Below are 23,808 nucleotides of genomic sequence, written 5' to 3' on the forward strand. Positions count from 1 at the left end.
TTTAGTCTGCTCCCAGTCTTTATTACAACAAGTTGCTCATTTAGAGCTGTCTGTGGTCCAGTAGCCTTGCAACATACCAGAACACATCAGAAACAAAGACTGCCTTTCCCCAGTCTCTATAGAGGTGCTTTATTTAGGAATTGCCTAGCATCTTTTCTGTGTCTCCATTGGGCTTCCCCTTTCCCACTCTCTGAGGTATTTTATATCCTCCCAGTCTCTCCTCCCTTCTTTTTACCTAAGGTACAGCAGCTGGGCTCCTTCTCTGCCATCAGGCAGCTGATGGGGAGTTTCTCAGCCTTCTTCTCCCACAGGCAATATCCAAATGTGGTCTCCTCTGCAGTCATTGCCTGGTTGGTGAGAATTGGGGCCTGCCCAAATGGCCAGGTGCCAGCAAAGGGCTAGTGAGGCCTGGCAACCCTTCTCAGACTCATTTCAGGCACTCATAACGTCAGAGAAATGAAGTGTATCCCGGCTATGCCACTGACTGATACAAAAAGCAAAATGTCCTCAAGGAGACGAGAGCTCTGCTTAACATGATGGGAAATGCTAAGAAACTTTTAACGACTTCTCTCATGAAACTGTACTCATGAGTTGTACAGGGCCCCAAACCAGCAGAATCTTAATCTGTTGTTTGGACTTGGGTGACCAAACAAACAAAACAAGCCAGCCAAAAGTATAAATATAGACAGCACCTTGAGCCAAAAACGTAAAACTAGGAATACAGGCAACAATCGTGGAACACAGAAATGAACCAGAAATTCAAAACTCAGTATTGTGTCTGTTACCCTGAGTTCCTTTGGGAGGAAGAGTGGGAGGAAAATAAGTTGAATAAATATTATGGTAGTGGTAGTAGTAGTAGTAGTAGTAGTAGTAGTAGTAGTAATATAGCACAGGCATAATAATATGGTAACGCACTACATGCAATACAGCAATGCATGCACACACCACTTTGTAGGTGAGTATGTTTATAGATTTATTACATTTTTATCCAGGCAGTGCACACAGTCCTCCCCCCATTTTATCTTTCCAACAATCCTGTGAGGTAGGTAGCAGTGAGAGAGACTGTGACTAGATGGAGGTTCAGCCACTATTTTTCTTTATGGCTGAGTGGGGATTTGAGCCCAGGTCTCCTGGGTCTTCATTTTATGATTATTTCACATAGGCTGTCATTTAAATCTATCTAGCAGAGAAGAAAAATACAAAAAGGAGCAGAGCCAGAGAGCCACAAACATTTAGGTCATACCAGGTAAGGGGAAGAAAATCAAACTGCTGATTCAGACTATTCCACATCCCTCCATGATCCCCCTGCTTCAGCTTTCTTTTTATACAGCAGAAAACATATTTTTACAGCTGAGATATTTTAATATGGACTTCTTCTCTCCTTTTAGACAAATCCCCATAAAACAATGTTTCATAAAAACAAGTGCTCTTCTCCTAAACTCTAAAAGACACAGAAAATAATAAAACCACCAGGGCCCCTTAGGGAAGCAAACTGGCTCAGAATTGCAGTGCAAATGAAGCCCCATATGCCTCTGATACACATAATCCACTCCCACAAAATGCAGCGTACAATAAAGTATATCGTTGAGCAAGTCATTTTGTCTCAGTTGTGTGGATATGAACTGTACCACAGTGTAGTTTGTAGAACTGGTGGAGAATGAAAACATTTTATCAATTTGATTAACTGCAAATGTTTTCAAATAAATATATTGTTTTTAATGCAAGTAAGCATATGGATGTTCAAGTGCTAACTTAGAAGAAGGATTTCCCCTCTTCTTTCACACCTGAAAGAATGCTTCTTCTAAGATGATGCCTGCTGTGAAACATTTGTAGAATCTAAAAACAAAGGAATCATGTATTTTTGCTGCAAAACTATTATTGCTTTTATTTAAAAGTTACTAGTTAATCTACTAAAATCCATACAATGAATTAACTAAGGCTGCAACCCTAAGGAGTGGGGCAAAATCCGATGGCGGTTCAACCACCATATCCAGTACCTTGGAAAGAATAGGAAGAAAATGGGAGAGGGGGATTTTGATATCCTCCTGAGCATGTTCCAACTTCTTCCTGGTTTGGGGGTGAATCAGGTGTGCTTTGGATCCTCCAAACTGCCCCCACTCAAAAAGCTCCCTTTTTGGTCCTACTGATGCTAGCGCTCTGGCACTGGATGGGCCAGGGTGTTGGAGGGTTTGGCATCACTTTTGTGATGCTTCACCTTTCCTTCTAGCTGTATCTAGTTTTTAATTTTTGTTATTTATAGTTTGCAAATTGTTAGGGGAACCCCCCCCCCTCTTTGAAAAGCAGTCTATATCTAAGTTGTTAAATACAGTTCACTAAATATGATGCAGTAAGTCCTGGGTCCAGATACGTTCTTTACATGCTGGTTTCCGTTCGCCAGGGTTACCATGCCTCCACTAGGCAGGCTGCTTCCTTTGTGGGCTATGCCTTTCCATCTGTGAAGACGAAGGAAGTTGTGCCAGCAAAATGCACCAAAGCAAATGTATCCTGGCCACTCATCAGTTGGGAATCTGGCATAACACTCCGTCTCCAGGACATCGACACTCAGCTCCCTAGAAGTTTATAAAAAGATGGGATGGAGAAGACAAGCTCTTTGGGGGCTGGCCTTGAACCCTGGCAACCTCCCATCACATCCCAGACTAAAATAAATCAGCTCAAATTGGGCGTGAAAAAGAAATCCATCGCTTGCCTAGGCCAAAACTTCCTCTGCAGACAGGGCCATGAGTGTGGGCTTTAAACCATGAACGGGGGCGAGGGGGGAGAGAGGGGAGAATCCGTGCTGTAAACCTGGCACAAGATGCACTCACCATAGACCATCTTTAATAACTGTGCTAAAGTGAAAAGGACTGCATCTGCCAACAGTGAAACTAAAATTGGTCACAGAAGTGCATGCCCAACGAACGACAGATTTCTAGAGTGCAAAGTACTAGAAAACTGCGCTGAAACTACGCATGATGCTCATTACAGTCTCACATACACCCAACAAAAATATTTTTAACCTAGGGCATTTGCCCAGGTTCCAATCTCCAATGTGGGATGGCATGCTGCGGAAGGCGGGGCAGGTTTTAAACCTTTCATTTCTGCCTGTCTTCTACCCTGAAATTGCCCTCCCTTCACAACTGCTTTTAGATTCATGGGGTTGGGGGCAGAACCAAGTGCCCATACTGGAGGGTGACTAGCATCACCTGTAATTTCTGCCTCATTTCTTAGCTAATGTCGTCTCTTTGCTTGTCACACACATGCACACACAAACTTACAAGCTTATGTACAATCAGATTTTATTTCTTGATTAAATAGAGAAGCTTTATGAAAAGCTCTGAATACCAATTGCTGGTAATTGCAGGTGGGCAGAGGTGCTGTTGCGCTTATGTCCAGCTTGCAGGATTCCCTCAGGCATCTGGTCGGTCACTGTGACAACAGGATAGTGAACTAGATTGGCCATTGGCCTGAAGCTCATCTTATGCTCTACACCAGGGGTCAGCAACCTTTTTCAGCCACTGTCCCTCAGACCATGTGGTGGGCCGGACTATATTTTGGAAAAAAATATGAACGAATTCCTATGCCCCACAAATAACTCAGAGATGCATTTTAAATAAAAGGACACATTCTACTCATGTAAAAACACGCTGATTCCCGGAACGTCTGCAGGCTGGATTGAGGAGGCAATTGGGCCACATCTGGCCCACAGGCCTTAGGTTGCCTACCCCTGCTCTACACTCACAAGGACTAGAATCTTGGGTTAGAGTTGCATGAGTAGATGTCTTCCTTCCCTCCTGCTCAATGGTGTGGAAATTTCACACATGGCCTGGTCACACAAGTTACAGAACTGTATTATTAATTATTTACAAAAAGGCTGCACATCATCATGACAGAATCCATTATGTCAAGCCAGGCTTTAAAAATAAGGATCTAAAGCTTAATTTGAACCAAGGGACACCAGGAACTGCCCTGTAATAATAAGGGGAAGAGTGCCTCTTAAAATAGAAGATCCCTCAACAAACCAGGACTAGCATCTTCTACGTTAAGTGGCAAGGCTTACAGATCAGAGCATACTGATAACACATAGAAAGGAAAACATGAAATGTAGGGTTGCCACTTATGCAATGCCAAAAAAGAGGAAAAATAAGATAAAAAAATAAGATAAAAGAGGACAGATTTGCACAGAATGTGCACAGGCTAATTTGTATTTACAGATTTAAATGTAGAAATAATTACTATAATTTCAATAGAAATACATCTCGCCACACTGGGGAGGACTATGACAGGTGATCTGTGTCCTGTCTGCTGTCCATGTGCTAACAGCTATTGATGAGCAACTTCAACCACCACCCCAGCTTTCATTCCTTATGGTTTTTTGTTTTCAGTTTGGAGAACTCCTAGCCATCTCCAAATCAGATGTTTCATGGTTATATTTCCAGATCAGACAACTTTGCTGTTTGCAAGGTGAATCAAAATCTCTGATAACTCATATAACAAGGCAGTACACAAGACAAGCAAAGAAACAAATTTACATTTTGCCTGTTGGAAGAGAAATTTAAATTACTTTGGGGTTCTATGTTGTGTATGGAAAGCTGTTGTTTTGTTTTGTTTTTCTTCTGCTGGATTCTAACTGGGTTATGCTTACTAATTAAAATCCCTACAGAAATTGTAAGCCTCCCCTCCCCTCGCTCTCATTCCCTGTTCCATAAGAAAGCATACAATAAAATTTAAACACAGAAATGCAATAGCTCTCCAGCTGTACAATAATAGAATTAATAAAACAATCTGCTGAAATGTGAACCTGTGAGAGCAAGGAAAGTTGCAGAAATAAAGAGTGAGGAAAATTAACCAAGGGTCAAAGTTCTTGGCTCCCTGGGCAGGTCTCCATCCCCAAGACAATGATCCTGTAACTGGAGATTTAGTAGGGTAGAGGATTCCAGCCAATGTGAATTTACTAGCTTGTAACACAGACCCCCTTGTCCCAAGGAGTTGTAAAAGCAGCATAAAATTGGGCCTTCAAGGGGAAAAAAATACAAAGCAGATCCCCCACAGAAGGGATAAGTAACGGGGAGGCACAAAATGAGTCCCAGGGAGGTAACTCAACTGGGCCATGGGACTTGGGCTGCCTAAGTTGTTTCTGATGGTGATATAACAGGCATTTCAACCACACATAATGACAAACAGTCAATGCTGGAGGAGGAAGTCACAAATTCTGCTAAACCAAGGGAAGATCTGTCCCAGTTTGCTTTTTCAGCGTTGTGTTTGTGTATATATTTAGAGCACATTTTGTCAATTCCATGCGGGAAACTACAAATCACAAAGAAAATGGGGACAGGAGATAAAATGGAGGGGGGAAACATATGGTACGCCCTCATAGCTTGTGTAAAAAACCGAGTACGTGTCAGTAACTTAGGACATCTGATCCATATTGCAGATCATTTTCTGTGTTCATAGGAACACAAGGAAGCTGCCTTCTTCTGAGTTAGACCTTGGTCCATCTAGCTCAGCATTGTCTGCACTGACTGGAAGCCACTCTCTAGAGTTTCAGACCCAGTCCTATATGGGGAAACTGGGAATTGAACTTGGGATCTTGTGCATAAAAGGCAGAAGCTCTGCAACTGAGCTACAGCTCTTCCCCTACCGTTGGCCCACAGTTCTCATCCACCACAGTCAGCATGGCCAGGGATGAGAGCTATGGCCCTTCAAGTTTCATTGGTCCTCTGCATGTTTGCCTGAGCTGTGTGAACTACACACGGTATATGGTTTACAAGACTGGCTTTATAGTCTTGACATGGGTAAGTCCAAGTGAATTACCTTTTCCAGGGCAGCCTTTCACATTTTTTGTTTCACCCTATGGCTGTTGTGGCAAAGCAAACATCAGCTGCTATAGAAAGGAAGCCCTTATCCTTTCCTTTGCTGCTTAGGAATTACTAAACAATCAGCTCTGGTTTTTATCCCCAGACACCTTCTTTGAGGAAATAGAAGTAGCAATTCATACCAAGTAAACAAACAGCATGATTCACAATGGTTGTTATCTGCATTCTGGTCCATCATTAGAAAGCCTGGCAGGGCAAATTAAACACGATATTGTTCAATCATTAAGTCTTCTCCAGTCACATATTTTAAAAGGAGTGTTTGCAACATTAAAAAAGAGTGTGTGGATAAAGGTAGAGTAACTTTTCCTTCTTAGCATCATCCCAGGCATTTGCCCCTTGGCCTTGCTCTCTCCTTGTAACAGAATGGGCTGCGAGTTGTGGGAAGAGAGTATGGGTGTTAGGCCAGGGGCAAATTCAGCTTCCCTCATCCACAAACAATTTCTGCTGTTAAAAGCACCCACCCCAACCATGCCCAGCTTTATACATGAACAAGTGGGACTTGCAACAAAATGTTGCAGCATGAAGTGTTCCTGTTGAGGATGCCAGCCAGCCAACCAGTCACACCCTTTCCCGTGATATTCCATTCCTTTATTCCCTTCCCTAGTTTTTTATCCCCTCTCCAACAGTCAGTCTTCGATGCCTACTGGGTATCCATTGGATGCCTTTCTCCTTAGGATTTCTTCCTCCAAGATATTTTTGGAGTAATGCAAATTTGCTAATACCACCCTTTTGTGCTTGTATGGGGCAGACTTGGTGATTGCACCAACATGGCTGCCCCCCATTATGCTTCTTTGGCCCAGTGAAGGAGGCCTTTGTGAAATTAACAGCCCTGCAAGTTTTCCTCTGCACACACTGACCCAAAAGATTCCACCCCAGTTTCACCTCCATCATCCTTCATCATGAGACAATACTGCTCAATTTTGACTTATGCATCAACTGGCTTACTACTATTAATAAACAAGGTAGGGGTTATGCAATTCCTTAAAGACACACCTAGAAAGGGGCTCCAAGCAGAGTGAGAATTGGATTCTGAGACTTGCATGCTCTTGTTTCTCCCTCTCCCTGCAAACTGGGCATTTAGAGAGCTCTAGCCCAGCCTGGTGGTAACAGCAACTCCCTTGAATGCTCTCAACGAACAAGGAAAGTCAAGAAAAATATATCTGCAGTTCACCCTCCCTCCTTTTCTGAGAAACACATATGGGCAGAAGACGAAGGTCCCTTCTCCCTTTTCCTTTTATTGTGGAAAACAGCAAACATAAATCCCAAACCATCCCAAAGCATGTCTTTTAACTCACCTGCCTGCCTTGAAATGCTTCATTCTCCAAGTCCAGACTCTCCCACTTTCCTTCCTAAGGCTCCTGCGCACAGCCTGAATACTTTGATTGTCTTTTGCCAAGCTGTGACGTATACACCCACTTACATATTCCCTCTAAACATCAACAAGCTCCATCCCGAGACAAAGTGGTCAATTTATTACTTTGAAGGGGTTCTCTGTGCGCAGGCAAGTGTGGCATTAACCACACACTTCAGCTTTAGCTTCGCCTTGTAAACTCTGTGGCAGATAAATGATTTCTCTTCTGACGCTGGAATTAGGTCTTCGTGTGTGGCTGCACCACAAGGCTGGCTGGCTTCTGGTGAAGCCAGAAGTAATGATGCATCTGACTAGAGAAAGGAATCATCACTGGGAACTCCTGAACGGGATTTCTAATCTCTGGATATTCAGTTTGCACACCTCTCCAATGCATATTTCTTTAAAGCCACAGATGACAGATAGAAGATGATAGATGATAGATAGATAGATGATAGATAGATAGGGCTGCTGTGATTATGCTGAAGTTCTATGGATGTACAGAAAAAGCCACCACATGTGGCAATGGACACAGAAATCAGCCTTCTTCAAATCTCAGGTGTCTTCCTCTTCTATTTTTTTAAGGGGAGCACAATTCTAGCCCTTATAGCTCTGAAAATATGCTCAAATGGGTGTCAGCAATGGCTGCAGAAATCTGAGTGGCCATTGCTTACTGGTTGGCAAGGCACTGAGAATCTACAAAGCTGCCTTTAGGGAGCAACCAGAGCTCAATCAGGGCCAAATTACATGTTACATGGGAGAGCTATGGCCAGATCTTGATGGTTTTAAAGCAGACAAGGATTCTGGATTTGAATCCACTAGGGAAAAGGGATAGGTATGTAGACTGTGCCTATTTTCTCTTGGCGTGGGGCTAACACCACCTGACATGGCAAATTCTTCAATCAAATTTGGAGTCCTACCTACAGCTGTTTTGAAATGAAAATAAAAACATGGGGAGACCCACTGACAAATCTACAATGTAGTTTTCAATCCTGTTGCAATCCTCTGCATGGTGGGATCTCTGCATAAGAACACAAGAGAAGCCCCTGCTGGATCAGCCCAAAGAACCATCTAGTCCAGCAGTCTGTTCTTATAGTAGCCAAGCTTACAAGCCCTGGACCTGTTTTTTACATATAGAGATTTCCCACAGTGAAACTGATGCATGAGGAGGAGACAAGAAGCACTGGCCCAAGCATGTAACAGAGAGAAGTCAAGAGCAGGCGCCATCTTCTTCTGTCACTGTTGGTGTTAGCAATTCTTCCTTCTCATATTGTGATCTCTCTGCCCAAAGAGAAACAGCAAAGGAAGAAGCAGGAGCAGAGGCAAGGATGGGGTGTGATTTCATGCACACCTGGATTTTCTTGCAATGTTGGTGAGTGGTTATGGTGACCTGTCCAAACCACAAATGGTGGTCATGGGCTGCAAGGAATGCCTGGCAACATTTTGGTCAGGGAGGCAGGGAGGTTGGGGCCAAGCTAGAGTTGCAGGACCCTGGATAGCTCCAAGCAGACAGATTGCTCCAATGAAGTCTGGAGCTCAATGGAGGCCTTTTATCCTTCTTAGATCTGTCCACCCCTCCCAGAAAGTGTCCCTTTCTTGAAGAATGGAGCCTTAAAAGCAGGGATGGGGAACATGTGGCCGTTGCAGTGTTGTTGGACTTCAACGTCTATTATCCCTAGTCATTGGCCATACTATCCAGAACCAACTGGGTCCAACAACAGAGTCCAACAACAACTGTAGGGCCACATATTCCCCCTCACTGATTAAAAGGGTAGTCCTGTGTCTTGGAACACCCATGCCTTGTGTTTTGCCTACAGTGATGAGATATGGGTGAGCATGAGGCCCCTGGTGTAAAAGCAACTGGTTCCTTAGGGGCTGGTTTGTCATTATGATATTAAATCGCCTCTATTGTTACTGTTACTTTGTTCCACCTTTTAAAGACTTGGCATAAGCTGAAAGGGCACATTACTTTCAAGGCATGGCCACTGCTGACCAACAAATTCTATCTCTGCATGACATAACTCTGCACACAGTCTGTTCCCAGTAGCCCACCAGCAACAGTGGAGTGGGGGGACACTGAGTGCAATAATGCCATGTCTGCTTTAATGAAAAATTATAAAAGGAGAAGATGAAGGCCTTTGTCAGCCATGCATCTAAAGTGGCATTTGGTTCCAAGATACAAAAGGATACTCATCTTAAGTTGAGGTCATAAAAGGGTTATCAGCTTTGGGCGTAGACAAAGATGGATCATGATACAACAGAAAGGAAAGAGGCACATTTATATAACTTCTAATTGCTGGATATTGCTGCTTTCTCCTGTGATAACTCTGCTCTGTGTTAAGATTCCTACTCATTTCTACATCACTTTTTAAGGCAGAAAATGCTGTTCTTAGTTTTATTCTTGTGACAGTCTTGTGAGGCAATTTTAAGATGAAAGGTAATCCACTTTTTCACATAGCTGAGCAGGAAGATGAACCTGGGATTGGGAAAGTGATATCCAACCTCTGTATGCTGTATTCAGGGAATAATACTGACTTGAAGCAATACGACTATATATGTTCCAAATAATTTGTCTCTCGGAGCAGATGGAGGGGAAAAGGCAAAAGAGGATGCCAACCAGAAGCCATAGTGGGCTTAATGCAAACACTTTCCCACTATGGAAACTGGCTGTACCTCAAGCTGTCAAAATTCATTCCAGGGTTATACTGCTTTTGCTGTTCGGCAATATGGCATCCCATTGCCGCCACATTTCCAATCTCAACAAACAGGTCAGAGGCTGATTGAATAGTGGATCTTTTATAAAGACTCTGAAAGGAAAGGGGGGGAAGGCTTTCCTGATGCCTCAAATCAAGCCCCTTATAGCAAGGAGAATCAAGCTGCAATTATTTCTAAATTTTCACCCATACTTATAAATATGCAATTTTGTGTAAATCTGTAGCATCTTTGGCCTTTGTTTGGGGAGAAGCATACTTGAGTCTTGATCTTAGACTTTCTATGGCAGCAAACAGAGCAGCTCAGGGGAGGGGGGGAAAGGAGGAAACAAGACAGCATGGGCAGGGTTAAACGTGGTGCAGGGGGTATTCCAATCAGCATCCTAAAGCTTGGCACAAACCTATACACTGCCCTGAGATTTTTTGATGAAGGGCAGTATATAATAAATCTAATCTAATTTAATACAGGAATAACTTGTTTGAAGAGGAATCAGAGGCAGCCCTACCATTTAGCATGAAGGGGGGAAGATCATGCTGGAACAGCTCAGTTGGTAGAGAATGATACTCCTAAACTCAGGGTCATGAGTCTGAGACCCGTATTGGACTAGATAAGCCTCATGGTCCCTTCCAGCTCTACAGTTCTCTGATTCTATTATAAAGGAAGCCAGGAACTGGTGTCTGAATGGTAAAACAGTACTGCAGGAGTAGGTCACTAATGACTTTTGGGGGGGCAGCATATGTCCCCTATCTATGCTACAAGTTGCTATTGGCTTCATACAAGTGCAACTGCTGTGTCTTCCCTCCAATAGTCCGGGGAGTTGTAACTTGGCCAGGTGCTAAGAATCTCTTTTTTAGAGATCCCTGATCTTAATATACTTCCCAGAGTTCCTTTAACCCTAGAGAAAAGGAATTAGTATTAAGCCAGAAAAAAATCTGTAAGAAGATATACATATGTGGGATGTAATCCACTGGGAGCAGTCAAGCACTCCTTGTTTTGCTAGAGCGGACATGTAAGGGAATGTTTGGTCCACCCAGTCAAACTTCCTGTTCCTCCTGGCCTGGAGCATCCTTCCTTGCATGTGACTAGTGGGTGGGGGTGACCTTTCCAGACCCGGTAAAAGGACAAGGCATGCTGCCACTCTCCCTTTTTTCCATTTTCTTTTTGTCCTGTGAACTACCTGGAATGAACTGCTGGCTGCCAGCCAAGCAATCCCCCAGGTCATCTCCCTTATGGGATAAACCTGTTAGTATAAATTTGTAACTTTAAGACTAAAGCCTGCCTTCAGGGATCACACTGTGCTCTGCCTGATCGTGAATAAACTTTCTTTTTATTGCTTATGAATGAGACTGTAGTGTCTTTTTTCTTTTAGGAGGGATTCTAGGGGTCTTACCAGGAAAATATTAGAACACATTTCAATCTGGACAAGCCAGATTGAATTGCAAATTGTCTTAAGAAACTCACACGGGTTTGCAACTAGTTTTCCGCTGTGTAAAGGGGAATGCACTCTGCTAAGTAAAGGAACTTGCTAACGCAAGTTAGGAAGGATATTAATAAACAATATATCGTCTCCTGCCACCCTGAACATTCCCACAACATATTCCCTTAAAAGTAGCACGTCAGGATGGCCCTTCCCTACCTACTACCTACTTCACATAGATGCTGCTGCAATTAAGACGGTGAAATGCACAGATACCTTACAGAGTATATGAAATTACAGTGAAAACCAGGCTTGATATGACCAATGGTTCGATCTCGTGTCTACAGTAGTTTCATAACCAGAAGCAATTGGTTCATTCCCAGGTTTCAGCACAAAAAGGGGCAGCGGAGAATTGGAAGCAATGTGCAGAGTGAGCATAGGAAGCTGCCTTATGCTGAGACAGAGAGCATTGGTCCATCTAGCTGGGTACTGTTTACAATGATTGAGAGCAACTCTCAAGGATTTCAGATAGGGGCCCCTCCCAGTCCACCCTGCAGACGTTGGGGATTGAACCTGGGACCTCCTGTTCTCCCACTGAGCTATGGCCCTTCTCTGTGCTTCTTCCTTATCATACCACAACCACAATGAAAAATAACACACCATCCATGCTTGCTCCAAATAAGCTGTCGGATGCTGCATGAATAGACACCTTTCCGCCCATGATGTCTCAGGTCACTAAGCAACGATCCATCACACTCCATGTTCTGTCTTTGATGGTGTTCCACAAGGCTTAGTGAGTTAATTGTTTGGAATGCAGCAGGGTCCTCTGGGTGTAGTGCATGAGTATCAGTGCATGAGGTAAGCACTTCAGTGCTCTTCCAGGACCAAGCATATCTGGGAGAACTTTCATACGCAGCTGCAGCAAAGTTCTGACAGTTTATTAAAAGCCCCATGAGCTTGTGAAAAATGGCCTCCTCCTGAGTACGTTCCCTAATATCTGCAACTATTACAGAAGACGTTTGTTCAGGTTCAGAGGCAGCTGGACTCTGGACATGAGTTGCTGGGGGCAAAACAAAGTGAGGCAAGCATCTGGTTGGCCACTGTGGAAAGGAGGTGTTGGGCTAGAGGGGCCAGGAGAGGGGAATCTTTTGTGTCTCAATGCCACATTACCTCCTGGCCAACTGACCGGCAACCACGTGCCAACTGAGAAAGGTGCAGGGTAAGGGAAGCTGTGGTGCATTGCTGTTTTAAGGTGCTCCAGGTGTCTTAAGGCAGCGGATCCTGGCATAGCTAGCTTCCCTTGCCTTTTCCAACAGATTCCCAGTCTCTTCCAATGACTGTAAGTGCTCTGCCCACCTCCCCCTTCAGCTACTGCAGAGAGCCTGGGACCTTCCAAATATTGCTGACAACAGATAATAGATCCAGCAGGGTATTCATTATGTTCTTAAACTTCCTTATCCAAGCCTCATTTATCCTAGATTGTCTCCACCCATCTGTTTAGTCTGCAATCCCACTACTGGTTTGGGAAGAAGTGTAAACAGGATATTAGCCATACCTATCCTGTGCTATCTCCTGAATTTGAGGTGGTACGCCTCTGAATACCTGCTGCTGAGAATCACAAGTGGAAAGAGTGCTCCTACATGTATGTCCTGCTTGCAGACTTCTCAGAGGCAGCTGCTTGGCCAACATGAGAACAGGATACTGGTCGAGATGGGCCTTTGTTCCTATCAGGGTCATCAGTAGGGTGGTAGGGACAATCTCCCAGGTGCATCCAGTTTTGGGGATGAAATAGGTTATGTCCTTTGCTAGTCACATATCCAATTGCGGCTCATTTTCCCACACAATGTAATGGCAAACACTGAACTGAGCCGGCACTGATACACATAGGTTTGCCCCTGTTATCTGTGTTCCCTGCCTTGGTTTCACTCCATTTACAATGCTAGAATGTGATGAAGTCTTGAGCTTTTAAAAACATGATAGAAAGAAGATTTGGAACATGGCACTGTATATTTTATACAGTCAAAGTAAGTTGTTTTACACCAATTCAGACCATTAATCTATCTAGTTCAGCAAACTCTAATTGCCAATAGCTCACCATGATCTCAGATGAGGGACTTCCTCAGAGCTACTCTCTAATAGCTTTTTAACTGGAGATGCCAGGGATTAAATTTGGTAACTTTTATGTGCAAGGCATGTGGCTCTACCACCAAGCTGTGGTCCAAGGGTGGGGAACCTGTAGCCCTCTGGAAGCTGTTGAACTACAATTTCCATCATCCTTGACTACTGTGAATTGGGCTGATGTCCAACAACAACTATACGGCCACAGGTTTCTAGGCTGTGAAGACACGGTACATGGCTACCCCCAAAGAATCCTGGGAACTGTAGTTTACCCCCACAAAGTTACTTCCCAGCACTCTTAAAATACTTCAATTCCCATGATTCTTTGGGCAAAGTCATGTGCTTTAAGGTATGCTGTGTATGCAGCTCCCCTCTTGCTCTAGTCCCTCCCATGAAGAGTAAAACAGTTGAAGCAGGCCTTCTAGCCCAGTTTTTACAACTTTGAGGACTGATCCTAGCACCTTTTGTTTGCGAAATATATTCTCCACCCCTGAACTGTAGCCCCTTCTTAATAGAAAGCAAGCTAGTTGAGCAGGCTTACCTGGAGTCTTGGCGCGGCAAGACCAAGTGCAAATGTTTTGCAGAAACCTGAAGTCCAGTTTCACAGCATATCTTTGCTCCTTTTGAAGATCTGCTAAAAGCCAGGAGACCGAGATCATAGAGTCATACTCCTAGAAGGAACAAAAAGAGATCATCATGTTGCAAAACTGAGCTTTAGAGTTCTGTGAGATGTTCTCAGAGGCGAGAGTTCCTGTTGGGCCTTGTTTTACTGACATCCCAAGATACACCATGGTTGGCTACAAGAGAAAGAGCTGCCTCAGTAGTGTTCACAAAACATGAATCGCAGGGGATTTTTTATATCTGTGTGAGCTGTTACCCAACAGGGAGAGGCTGTCGTGCGTTTATTCAGAAAGTAATGGAATTACTTTTTAAAAAGGAATTTAATTTCTAGAAACATAAGGAAACACTGGGATTGTTTATTCATGGAGCTTTCCCTGAGCAAGACTTTAGATTCCAGTGAAATTCAGAAGACAGAGCAAGTTCTGGAAAAGCAGCACAGGGGAATAGTTTTCTTCCTAAATTGGCATTCCCACACGTGTGCACAAGTGGCGTTATTTTAAAAAAGATCCAAATGAGCCCATGAACACCAAATATTAGAACAGAATCTGACCAGTCTATTTACATGGAAGAATGAGAGCCTAATTCTATTTTACTTAGTCATTGCAATTATTTGGTATTTTGCTCTCCAGTGCAAGGACTTCCAGAGCATCTTGCAACAATTAGGGCTTATGTCTCCTTTATGCTCTGTTTCTCCTCTGTTTGGAACTTTGATGCTCTGAGGCCATTCACATGAAGTAGTGGAAGAAAAGGGAGAGACCTGGGATTAATGAAGGCTGCTTCACACATTACGAATTCTGCTGCACGCAGATGCCACATGCACCCAAAATATTGTTCTGCACAGCTTTCAGGAGGATTCTCTTTCCATTCATGCTTGTAATGATGACAGATACCTAAACATACTGTTATGGCTGCTAAATGATCTGCCCATTCTTAGGTCAATTTACCAGTTAATAGCCTAGGACGCTTGGTAGATGTTTCCTAAGTGGGAGGTTAATACTTAGGAAACGGTTGGAGGTTTCTATTCTCAATGGCAAAGTTACCCAGTGCTGCAGTTTTCCAGACACTTGACTTAAAGATCTTATGCCTCTTCCCTTTAAATGGTAACGTATAGTCCTGGTACATCTGGGGCCCCTCCTGCTGTGGGGCACTGGGCTTCTCTGTCAGCTGCAAAGTCCTGCTCTGATGCACCACTGGAGCTACCAGACCTTGGGAGGGAGTCCTGAGTGGCACAATGGGTCAGTGAATCTGGCTGTTAACCAAAAAGGTTGGTGGTTCAAGCCCAACCAGGGATGGTCGTGGGCAGGATTCTTGCATTGCAGTGGGTTGGACTAGATGGCCCTCGGGGTCCCTTCCAATTCTACAATTCAACTATGAGTAAACACCCCAGCTGAGGAGAAATGCTTGATTCATTATTTGTTTATTAAATTTGTATCCCATGTTGTTGTTGTTTAGTCGTTTAGTCATGTCCGACTCTTCGTGACCCCATGGACCAGAGCACGCCAGGCACTCCTGTCTTCCACTGCCTCCCGCAGTTGGTATCCCATACTTCCTCCCAAAAGAGCCCAGGGGGCAGCAAACATCAAAATATTAAAGCAATACAATTTGCAATAAAATATAAACATATTCAGAACATTTAAACCACAATGGCATTGCTTCTCCAGGGTCTTGAGCCTTCTTCACCAATGCTACCCTTCAACGGATGATATATCAAGAACTGAATCTTGGCCCTTTTGCGTTAGAAACATGTTTTGCACCAGTGGACCATGGGCTTTTTGTTTTTCTTTCTTTTCATACTTTTAGATTGTACCTTTCTTCCATCACGGAACCCAAGGTAGCGTTTATTACCAGATCCTGACCTGCTTAGCTTCAGCAAGAGTGGGGGCCCTATGTGCTTTTAGACCAATATAGTTGGCGCTGTGGGTTAAACCACTGAGCCTCTTGGACTTGCCGATCAGAAGGTTGGCGGTTCAAATCCCCGCGATGGGGTGAGCTCCCGTTGTTCGGTCCCTGTTCCTGCCCACCTAGCAGTTTGAAAGCACGTTAAAGTGCAAGTAGATAAATAGGTACCGCTCTGGTGGGAAGGTAAACGGCGTTTCTGTGCCCTGCTCTGGTTTGCCAGAAGTGGCTTAGTCATGCTGGCCACATGACCTGGAAGTTGTACGCCGGCTCCCTCGGCCAATAAAGCGAGATGAGCACCGCAACCCCAGAGTCGGTCACGACTAGACCTAATGGTCAGGGGTCCCTTTACTTTACCTTTAGTTTCATTGAATGACTGTAAGCAGCCAGTCCAGGGCATAAATAACTTATCTGCTCCAAGCCTGACTGCAGTCTCAGCAGAGGCAGCAGCTCTCACCTTTCAGCAATGCATTTGGCCTAAATCATTATCTGGAACAGGTCATACTTGATGCTCCGTTCCTGACTATCCTTAACTGCACGCTTTGAAAGCCAATGCTCTGTGAAAGACCTGGAGTGTGCAGAAGGAAATGGCTGCATTTCCTTCAAGGAGCTGTAGAGGTGGACATCAATCTTCATTAATTCTGACACAAGGGGGCCTTCTTTCCACTCCCTCCTTGGAGGGAATATAATCTCCCCCGCCAACATTCACCGCTCCTCTCTGGCTGCTGTCCGCTGCTAAATGCAAAATCTCTTTGGACGTTTGGGAAGCTTATTTTACAGGGATGATGCATTGCAGTAATTATCATCAGCTTAGAATAAGTGTACTCCATTTTGGAGGCCTAAAACAGCAGACCAGCACTGAGGCATAAAAGGCACAGCAGCTGCTTGCTGTAGGTTTTCAATGATTCCACAATTAAGCCAGCCCAAAGGCCAGCTCATCTGAGGTACTAATGTGCTGACAACTTGTGTGGAACAACTGGAGCACAGCTTCAGTGTCACGCTTCTTGAACTGGAGCAAAGCTCTGGGTCAGATGGGGCAAGCAACTCAATTCAGTTTCTATTCGAAAGCGAACTACCTAATTTGAACTTTGCAAAACAATACACTGACTAAAACAGAGCCATCCTTCTCTGAATTGCAGTGGAGTTCTCCAGTGAAATTACATGCACAAAAATAACAACAACAACAATAATAATAATAATTTATTATTTGTACCCCGCCCATCTGCTGGGTCTCCCCAGCCACTCTGGGCGGCTTCCATAGAAACCAAAAATACACTAAAATATCACACATTAAAAACTTCCCTGAACAGGGCTGCCTTAAGATGTCTTCTGAATGTCAGGTAGTTGTTTATCGCTTTGACATCTGATGGGAGGGCGTTCCACAGGGCAGGCGCCACTACCGAGAAGGCCCTCTGCCTGGTTCCCTGTAGCTTTGCTTCTCGCAATGAAGGAACCGCCAGAAGGCACTCGGCGCTGGACCTCAGCGTCCGGGCAGAATGATGGGGTGGAGACGCTCCTTCAGGTATACTGGGCCGAGGCTGTTTAGGACTTTAAAGGTCAACACCAGCACTTTGAATTGTGCTCGGAAACGTACTGGGAGCCAATGTAGGTCTTTCAAGACCGGTGTTATGTGGTCTTGGCGGCCGCCCCCAATCACCAGTCTAGCTGCCGCATTCTGGATTAGTTGTAGTTTCCGAGTCACCCACGTAGAGCGCATTGCAGTAGTCCAAGCGGGAGATAACTAGAGCATGCACCACTCTGGTGAGACAGTCCGCGGGCAGGTAGGGTCTCAGCCTGCATACCAGGTGGAGTTGGTAGACAGCTGCCCTGGATACAGAATTGACCTGCGCCTCCATGGACAGCTGTGAGTCCAAAATGACTCCCAGGCTGCGCACCTAGTCCTTCAGGGGCACAGTTACCCTATTCAGGACCAGGGAGTCCTCCACACCAGCCCACCCCCTGTCCCCCAGAAACAGTACTTCTGTCTTGTCAGGATTCAGCTTTAATCCATTAGCCGCCATCCATCCTCCAACCGCCTCCAGGCACTCACACAGGACCTTCACCGCCTTCACTGGTTCTGATTTGAAAGAGAGGTAGAGCTGGGTATCATCTGCATATTGATGGACACCCAGTCCAAACCCCCTGATGAAAAAATGCACATTTTAAGTGAGCATAAGTGAATAGCTTACTGAAAATAACATAGAAAATTTATTGTATCAGGAAAAATGTGTATATTAGGATAAATTTGCACTAAAATGCTGGTGAATTTTCATGAGGACATAAAAAAAAAATAGACTGCTTTGGAAATGTTGAGAACTGAATTTAAGATTGGAAAAATGAGAAACCGAGAAAAAGCGAAACTAAAATTGACACATTCACATATTCACTCATACCCTCCCAATTACAAACTTAATCAGTTAAGCAACCTTTCCCTCTGCCCAGGGAAACATGGGAACCCTTGCTCTGAAAAAGGGGGTTATTGTCTTTAGCACATCAAGCTTCCCCCAACTACAATTCCCAGAATGCTTTTGGGAAGTGAAGGCAGTCAAAGTTGTAAAAAAATCAACCAACATCTATAGTATGTAGTTATGGTTTCTGTTTCCCTGGAAACTTGCCTGAGGCTTTTCTGAAGCTGCTTCTGAGATGTTCTTGTTTGCCAGCTTTCAGTAGGCACTATTAAGCAGATCTTCAAGCTACATACTTTACATCAGCCTGCTCATGAAGTGAGGTGAGGCAGTCACCTCAGGTGGCAGATCAGGGCATGAGGAGCACAAAGCTCACCACTGCCATTTCCTGTGTGGGTGTGCCCTGCTTCCTCTGCTGCTGTACCCCACTGTTGCCACACCCATACCCCACTAGTGCTGCACCCCACATGGTGGCAGCAGGGAGCGCCTGTTGAGGAAGAGATGGTGGCAGCGGGGCATTTTGACTCCAGCAGCAAAATGTCCCAGGCCAGTCCTGATTTACATACTAACACATTATTTTAGTACCTTGGTGTTTTTGAGTTGTATGTCTCATAGGTTAAGAACAGGGCTAGAGATCCTGTGCTCCTTCAGATTCTTCTGGACTTCAACTCCCATCAGCTCCGACCAACATGGACAACTGTCTGGGATGAGGGAAGCTATAGTCCAATAACATCTAGAAGGCCACATAAGATTCCTTATCCCTGGATTGGAATCTTAATAAAGGCAAACGTCATGTCCAGTTTGTCATGTTACAGGCAGGCATGGTGGCAGAAGTGTAAATACACAATAGCAGCAATCATGTTTTAGAGAGCATGAGATCCCCCTTTCTAATCCAGTAAGTTCAAGTTATATGCATCTCTAGTGTGGCATTACCTAAATGCCAGCTAAATGGAGGCTGGTGCAATTAATGCTCCTTGCTGGTCTGGGAGTCTTTTTAGAGCTGTAAAAGGAAAATGGAAGAGGAAGGAAATCAAAACAAGCAGCCAGGTCTCTCTTTTTGCAGTATTCTCTCTCCTTTATGTACAAGGTTGTAGATTTAAGCCAGAATGTTGAGGGGAGTTTTCCTGTCTACTAGATGAGTACAACTGTGAAAAAGGATGCCAAGGGCATGCTTGCAAATACCTACCCACCTACCCATTCTTAAGGAAATCAGCCCTAAGTGCTCACTGGAAGGACATATCCTGAATCTGAGGCTCCAATACTTTGGCCACCTTATGAGAGGAGAAGACTCCCTGGAAAAGACCCTGATGCTGGGAAAGATGGAGGGCACAAGGAGAAGGGGATGACAGAGGACGAGATGGTTGGACAGTGTTCTCGAAGCTACCAGCATGAGTTTGACCAAACTGCGGGAAGCATTGAAAGACAGGAGTGCCTGGCGTGCTCTGGTCCATGGGGTCAAGAAGAGTCGGACACGACTAAACGACTAAACAACAACACCCACCTATCTAGGTGATCCTGCAGGGAAGCTTTTTGCTTCTAGAAGAGAGTTTGAACATGGAAGTTAAGCTAGTAACTTTTATGGACATAATTGCAGAGTAGAAACTCTTTGCAGGGCAGAAACGTATTCCTCAGCTGTCTTGATGGTCAGGGTAGTGAAGCTGCTGCCTTGGATGCTTGCTTTGATAGTGGGTGTTCTGCTAGGAAACTTTTGATGTCGTTTTATGATTCTTACAGTTGCTAACTGGAGGCCCTGTGCAACCACCTCATTAGTGTTCAGAGCCTCCAGCTAGCAGTTATGTGGAGGTTTCACTTGTGTGAACTTGTAATTTCATAAGGTGACTCCTTATGCAGGCTTCTCAGTGTTAATTTCATACAAGCTGAAGTGCTCAGTAGCTTCCATGAAGAGTTGCCAATGCACACAAATGGTGCTACTCCACCGGAAGATTAGTGACTGCTCTCTTCAGTTATCATCACTTGGTACCAAGTTTCTTGGAGAGGAGAATGGCACTCTTGGTTGTGGCTCCCACTGAGGCTGTTCATCATTACAAGAGATTTTCAGACTGCTTTGCTTTATTACTGCAGCAAACCATTTTAATTTAAAGTTGAGGGGGGGAGGCTACTTTTAAAAAAATGCCTGCAGTTGGTTTCTCATCTTACAGCACAATCTTTGTTTATTGGGAAGTGAGTCCCAATAATCTCTAAGCAGTTTTAGTAAATCTTCTTTGGATTGCCACTTTAAGAAATATTTCTTGCTCTTGATGACGTTTGGTGTTTTTGACGAACAATTGTTTTCTCTTTTATCTCTTATGAACTTTACATCTTGTTTGTCGTTTGTTTACGTAGATAAATATATTTAAAACCACTTAGCTTGGTGAGGAGCTGAGGTCACTGTACACTGCTTTGATCTATACAGATGAGTTCTGGCAAAGGAGTTTTTTTATATAATTGTTTGGGGGAAAACACAATGTGGGGCCAAATGTTTTGTAGCACTTTGGATGAAACTGGGGCAAAGCAAATGTGGAGTCAATAAATCCAATTTCAAACCAGCAGAGAAATGAGCTCCATGTTAAACTGGCAGGCTTTTGCTCAGAACGGGAATCTTGGCAAGTACACGAACCTGGTGTCAAAAAGTTCATGTAAACAAGCTACTTTTCAGACTCAAATACACACACACACACCAGGTTGTTGCCACTCCCCTCGATGAAACTTGCAAAAGGCCATTTCCTAGATCAAAATACCTTCACCATTCTATCTTGTAAACATCATTACCATTACGCTTATTATTTTTCTCCTCCCTCTTCAGGTTTTGTTTTTTTTTTCTTTCAGAGACCTACAAACCTTTCTTCCTGTTTGCTGCCACCTCCCCCAACCACTGTAATTTTGAGATCCATTGAAATACCAGACAGACTGAAGCATTAATAGGAGGGTAAAGCTGCCAGGTGCATATTTTGGCCAGCCAAACAATACATGCCAAACCGCAGGTATTTTATGAGACGTTTCCTGTTATGAAGACATTTTTTTCCTGTAGAGATTCTTTGTTACTGCACCCCCCATCACTCACTTTCTCCACTGTTTCCAGCTCTCTTTTCCCTTTCCCTACGGGCACTTTTGCCTCATAGAGCTGTGTCATGCTACAAAACATTATTATTTTCTTAGCGTTACAAAAGGCAAGGTCTTTTGAAAGTAATAAGAAAAAGCACCATTCATTGCAAACACGGGTATAAAAGCAAGCACCATTCAGTTCTGAAAACTAAAACCAATCAACACACACAGATCACACCCCAGCCAGTTGTGAAGTTTCAAGAGCTCAAGCAGCCATATTATGGCATGAGCCTAATTCATAAGATACAAGAGGTGGAGCAGGAATCTAACAAGCTGGGATGGTTCAAGACACTTTGCTGCCTGAGGCAAAGGGCAAGATTGCTCATTCAGGGTAGTATGGCCGTAGACGAGGCAACGGGCAAGACTGATTTCCTCATCCCAATTTTGGCCACATGGCCGCTGAACCTTACTTCATTACTGGCAATAGGACAGTATTCTCCTCTCCATGTGAGGGCAACAAGCTAGGCTACATGGAACATACAGCTCTGTTTTCCAGTATGTACCACCATCACCATTCCCTGCCTTTCTCTCCAATGGGACTCAAGGCAGCTTACATATAAAAACAAGAACTGTGAAAAACATAGAAAAATCAGTTATTAAAATACAATTGAACATGGACAGAATTAAAACTATATATGCACAAAATCTGTTTAAAACATATCAATAATTACAATTAAAACAGCACGGCACCAGCCCTTACTTAAAAGCAATCAATCCCCCAAAGCCTGTTTGAACAAAGAAGTCTCCACCTACCAGTGGAAGAACAACAAGAGAGCCAGTCTAGCTTCTCTAGAGAGGGAATTCCAAGGTCTGGGAGTAGCCACCAAAAAGGCCCTCTCCCACGTCCCCCCGCCCAAGCGTACCTGTGAGGATGGCAGGACCAAGAGTAGGGCCTCTCCCCCAAATCTCAAACCCCAGGTAGGTTTGTGTGAGGAAATACAGTTTTCCAGATAGCTTGGACCTAAGTCATGTATGTTGTCACTGCTACCCCCCACCTACCAGCTACCTCACTCTAGGATGGCCCAGGTGATGAGTATGTAGATACAAGAGCTGTATGGCACTTGCATTTTTTTTAAAAAAAGTATGGTATACCAGGCCTGGCCAATGCAGAATATTTGGCAGCTGCAAGGTTTGATATTGCAGACCCCAGCGCAGGGATGCCAACCGGGCAACCATGGGCACTACTTGTGCCCGTAAAGCCTTTCACAGGTAACTTTCAAAAGAATATACAAAGAATTTTAAAAAAAAAGGTACAACAAATCAATACAGCTACTGCTCTGGAAAGCAACTGAAAGCAATTCTTTTATGGGTTTAGTGTTTTATACACACACACATTAGACAAGCCTACCAATTTGTTCTCAGACCGATGTGGAAAAACTTCTTTTCCTGAAGCCATACATCCAGGAAACATTTTTTTTTTAAACCAAACATTCTTTTTCATCAAATAAAAAAGTGTCCCTTCCAATTGCTCCGAAACTACATACAAAGAGGAGGGGAAAACTTTTGAAAGCCAGGAAAAATAAGAAGGAAATAAAGAGAAAGGAAAGAATTCTGATGGGATGGGAGAACAGAGTGGCTTCAGAACACAGCACCTGTGGTGTTCAGGCCCTGCTTGTGGGCTGCCCAGAGGTCATTTTATGTTAAAATAATATTGCAGACAATACAGTAGTACCTTGGTTCCTGAAAGGCTTAGTTGTCGACCAAATCAGCCCCCGAAAGCTGCAAACCAGGTAGTAAGTGTTCTGGTTTGCAAACGTTTTTCAGAAGCCAAATGTCCGATGCAGCTTCTGCTTGAGTGCAGGAAGCTCCTGAAGCCAATTGGAAGCCGCGCCTCGAGAACCAAGATTCCACTGTACTAAAATAAACAATATATTAAAATATATTACAAACTATATTAAAGTAAACAAACCAATATAAAACAATCAAACGATTCTAAAGATCACATGGGGGGAATACATAGATGAATTGAGGGTCCCCATTACACACTTTGGAAATAATTCATTTGTAAATGCCAAACTTGTAAGATCAATTACAACAGCAGATTTGCAAAGTTGTTAACAACCTTGGAGAGAGTCAGTGAGATGATATCTAAATAAAGAAAATCTGAGTATTAGGATAACATACCTCTTTTTTTAAAAAAAGTGAACAGAACCATTTTGCTATAGAAACTATGACACAGTTTTTACAAGCTGTGCCATCTCCCCCCATTTTCTTAAATTTTAGTCTCCCAAAATAGGGTGCCTCTTATCAATGGGGGCATCTAATACATGGAAAAATACGGTAAGTAATGGTGAAGGCCCATACAGCTTTTGAAGC

General features: G+C 43.9%; 1 protein-coding gene across 3 annotated transcripts in view; it reads right to left on the reverse strand.

The window, feature by feature from the left end:
- Positions 1 to 23,808, reverse strand: part of COL8A2 (collagen type VIII alpha 2 chain) — a 142,812-nt gene that overhangs the window by 25,046 nt on the left and 93,958 nt on the right. The window contains exon 3 of one of the 3 annotated variants that reach the window (XM_053398866.1): positions 14,010 to 14,139. In XM_053398866.1, the coding sequence (XP_053254841.1) occupies positions 14,010 to 14,127 (118 nt within the window). In that variant the 5' untranslated portion in view covers positions 14,128 to 14,139. Of the gene's footprint in view, positions 1 to 7,168; positions 7,213 to 14,009; positions 14,140 to 23,808 lie in introns of those variants that run through there. The other 2 variants (XM_053398867.1, XM_053398864.1) reach the window with 2 other exon arrangements.

The sequence above is a fragment of the Podarcis raffonei genome, chromosome 8 (genome assembly GCF_027172205.1).
Source record: "Podarcis raffonei isolate rPodRaf1 chromosome 8, rPodRaf1.pri, whole genome shotgun sequence".
Taxonomy (NCBI): domain Eukaryota; kingdom Metazoa; phylum Chordata; class Lepidosauria; order Squamata; family Lacertidae; genus Podarcis; species Podarcis raffonei.